Source organism: Atta cephalotes (genome assembly GCF_000143395.1).
Source record: "Atta cephalotes unplaced genomic scaffold scaffold00006, whole genome shotgun sequence".
NCBI lineage: Eukaryota > Metazoa > Arthropoda > Insecta > Hymenoptera > Formicidae > Atta > Atta cephalotes.
In genome coordinates, this window is record NW_012130070.1 from 5,900,298 (window position 1) to 5,903,871 (window position 3,574).

The window sequence follows — 3,574 nt, forward strand, 5'->3', positions numbered from 1 at the left end:
TACGTACGTAACTACGTACGTACGTACCGTACGTACGACGACGACGACGACGACGACGACGACACGACGACGACACACACACGACACACACGACACACACACACACACACACACACACACACACACACACACACACACACACACACACACACACACACACACACACACACACACACACACACACACACACACACACACACACACACACACACACACACACACACACACACACACACACACACACACAGAGTGACTTCGTCGTGATCCATGAGATCAGAATATAACACCACTATTAAAATAGTATATTTCTTGCTTGTTCGACTTGGTTATTCTCATCAGAGGAACAATAAGCTAGTATGTCTATTTGCTGCTCTTCACCTCCGGCTAACACTCGTACATCTCGGTCCACATCAACACGCATCTTCGTAAGTATTCTTTCCACTTCTTCCATTGTGTCTATTCCCAAATTATCTACTAAAAATAAAAATATACGAAATGAGATACAATATACTAAATTAGCGCGCGATATATTATGATAATAATATAATACTTTAATAATACTTACCACCCATCGCAATCACATCCGTTGCTATAGTTCTCGCAACGGCTAACCTTACATTAGGTACTCTATCACACGACAAACTTATCAAACATGGTAACATTTCCTTAGAAAACTTCTCTTCTGGGATCGCGTTGTTGCGAATTAGATGGGAACATACAAGCGCATAAGTTTGCCGATGTATCCACTTTTTAGCGTCTAGAACTAGAGTCTCTCGAAGTTCGTGAATAAGGGACATTACCAGAGCATCCTCGTTGGACAAGTAGCACATTATTCGTGTGATCTGAAGGAATTTGAATTTTATAGATAAAACAATTATGAACTATGATATATATGCGATAGGTGCAATTATTATACCAGTTCAAGCGCGATGGTTCTAACAGCAGCAACCTTATCTACAAGTAGTTGGAAAGACAGCGGCGCGATACTCTGGGCCACATCGCTCGGACTGAACAGACTTACAATCTCGAGCAATTGTATGGCTAATTCCTCCCTAAATCTCCAGTTCCATTCGTTATCTGTAGCAAGGAAATCGCTCAGTCTTGGTAGATATTGACAGCGATCGATGGGTTTGAGTATTTTTAGAAAAGTTGCAAAGTGCTTGAGCACACCTATTCTGACCTCGTCGAGATCTTTAATAAAACCATCGTAAATTGGAACGAGGTCAGTAGCAGTGAGTTCTTCGCCTAAAATCATGGCAATCTCATGAATGCTGGATGCTAGAGTACGCCTAACTCTCCAGTGTTTCGCGCTCGACAACGATTGGTAAGCCTTCTTCAAGTAATGCCAGTTCTCTTTGCCCAGCGTAAGCACGACTGCAGGAAAACTAAAGGCACAATAATGTGAAATATCGGCACTCATGAACACGCATTGATTTGGATTGGCCATTGATACATAATAATTAATTAATTCTTGAGGTACAATCTCTTGTTTATTATGCTTCACATTTAAATTCTTACAAGATTCGTCACTCTTGCTCATAGAATCTTCTTCATATATATAAAATTTTCGCTCTAGGTTAGTACGCTTCTCGTACTTTTCTCTTAAAGCCAATTCTCTTTTTAGACATCGAGATTGCATAACTCTATCAATATGCACTGGATTTGGAGAGATATACTCGTCTTTTTGCTTTTCCTTTTGTTTATCATCGTCTTGCTTTTCCTTCTGTTTATCTTCGTCTTGTTTTTCCTTTTGTTTATCGAAGAATTTGATCATTTCAAAGACGTTTACATTTGAATCATCGTTTGATTGTTCGTTTATATTTGAATCATCTCTATTCGAATTCACGTGAGGAACTACATTTTTGGAAAAAAATGTGATTTTATAAACGTTTACATTTGAATCATCGTTTAATTGCTCGTTCATATTTGAATTATCATTATTTGAATACACGACAGGAACTGGACTTTCGGAAGAGCAAGAACTATTTTCTACGGTAGAATTTTGTTCAGTTTCCGCCGCTTTAGGGACATTATTACGATTCATCGCCGATTGCCTTGCGGCATGAGTAAGTTCATCATCCAGTGGTATATCCGGAGGTATATAATAGTATAAAAATGGATTGTATTTTTCCGCATCACGCGTTTCTTTCTTTATTTTATATTGGTGCATTCTTTCTCGCCAAGACTGAAAATAAAAAAATAATAGAAGTATAATTTTATATTAAGTAATTTTAAGTGGCATATACATAATGAATTCATAACAAGAATTTTGATATGAAATTTGTTTTATTGAAATTATTAACAAAACAAATTTATTTTAAAATAACGTTTATGTTTAAAAGGTAAACTGTCTATCATGATTTCTAGAACTATAAAAAAATTTAAAACAAAAAATACAACTTCTATTATAGTCTTCATAAAAAAATTTTAACAAATGTCAATGTTATGATATATGTCGTAAGATATTTTTTTATTTATACATACTTTTGGGCAGTCAAGTTCCGTTTTTTGGTAATCATCTTCTTTTATGGAATCATCTTCTTCCGATACTTTAACATCTTCATGTCTCACGTTCATCACAGGCAGATAAAATGGACTTTTAGTATTATATCTGTATTTGGTATTTGCTATCATATCTTCGTCCATATCTGGTATTTGATTTTTGATCGTGCTCTTCATAGGAAAGATTCCTTCGTACGAGTAACATATACTGCGCAAACATGCATTCAAGTTAGATTAACATGAATTTAAATTGCAATGACAACAGAAAAGTATGCTGTTGTACCTGGGATGATTATCCTGCTTACTGATATACACTAATTCATCATTCTTATTATAAGTAACTTCGGCGAACTGCTTGGCGAAAGTTGATATGAATGGTCCAAGTATCTGAAAAGCCGATATTCGTACCCATTTGGAATCATCGATCAAGTGCTTAGCCAATATGTCCGCAAGTAATAATCGCCGATGTTCGGCCGTCAAACAACAAGAAACCGGCATCATAACCTCGACACACGCTTTTCGCACGTTCCATATTCTATCGCCGCACAGATCAATAAACATAGGAATCTAAAGACAATTCATACATTAGTAAATGGTACCACTTTCATTTATTACTGGATCAAAATATGCCCATGAACTCTTTAACCTTCCATTTTTATATCTACGAATAAGACTTACCAATTTGCTGTACAATTTCTCCTTTCCTACAGCAATGCACATTTCCCCAAAGTGAGTAGCGCAGATTCTCCTCACCATCATATCATTATCTTCGCATAGGTCTAAGAATCGTGGCAGAAAGATCTTTTCTGTAAGTTCGCTACCAACCAGCGGTGCCAATCTACACATGAGCTGCGAATCAATATAAAATATGGAACGTTGGGAAAAAGTGAATAATCATTACGAGAAATTTAACATTAAATTTATATTTTAATTTTAGCCGCATATTAGAATCATTTCTGACTACGCAAATTGAAATTCTCTTAAATAGTTAAACAAGTATATGTAAACGTGCGCAACTTAATCAACAATTTTACACACGTACACACACGCACGCACGCACGCACGCACACAC

At 36.5% G+C, this 3,574-nt stretch overlaps 1 protein-coding gene across 1 annotated transcript in view; it reads right to left on the bottom strand.

Annotated features, from left to right (window-relative positions):
• Positions 1-292: 292 nt before the first annotated feature.
• Positions 293-3,574, bottom strand: part of LOC105626859 (serine/threonine-protein phosphatase 4 regulatory subunit 1-like) — a 13,636-nt gene continuing 10,354 nt past the window's right edge. Inside the window, exons 6-11 of the mRNA XM_012208150.1 lie at positions 3,181-3,351; positions 2,786-3,069; positions 2,485-2,710; positions 917-2,185; positions 566-842; positions 293-474 (exon numbers count right to left, since the gene is read on the bottom strand). Coding sequence (XP_012063540.1) covers positions 293-474; positions 566-842; positions 917-2,185; positions 2,485-2,710; positions 2,786-3,069; positions 3,181-3,351 — 2,409 coding nt within the window. The remainder of the gene's footprint in view (positions 475-565; positions 843-916; positions 2,186-2,484; positions 2,711-2,785; positions 3,070-3,180; positions 3,352-3,574) is intronic.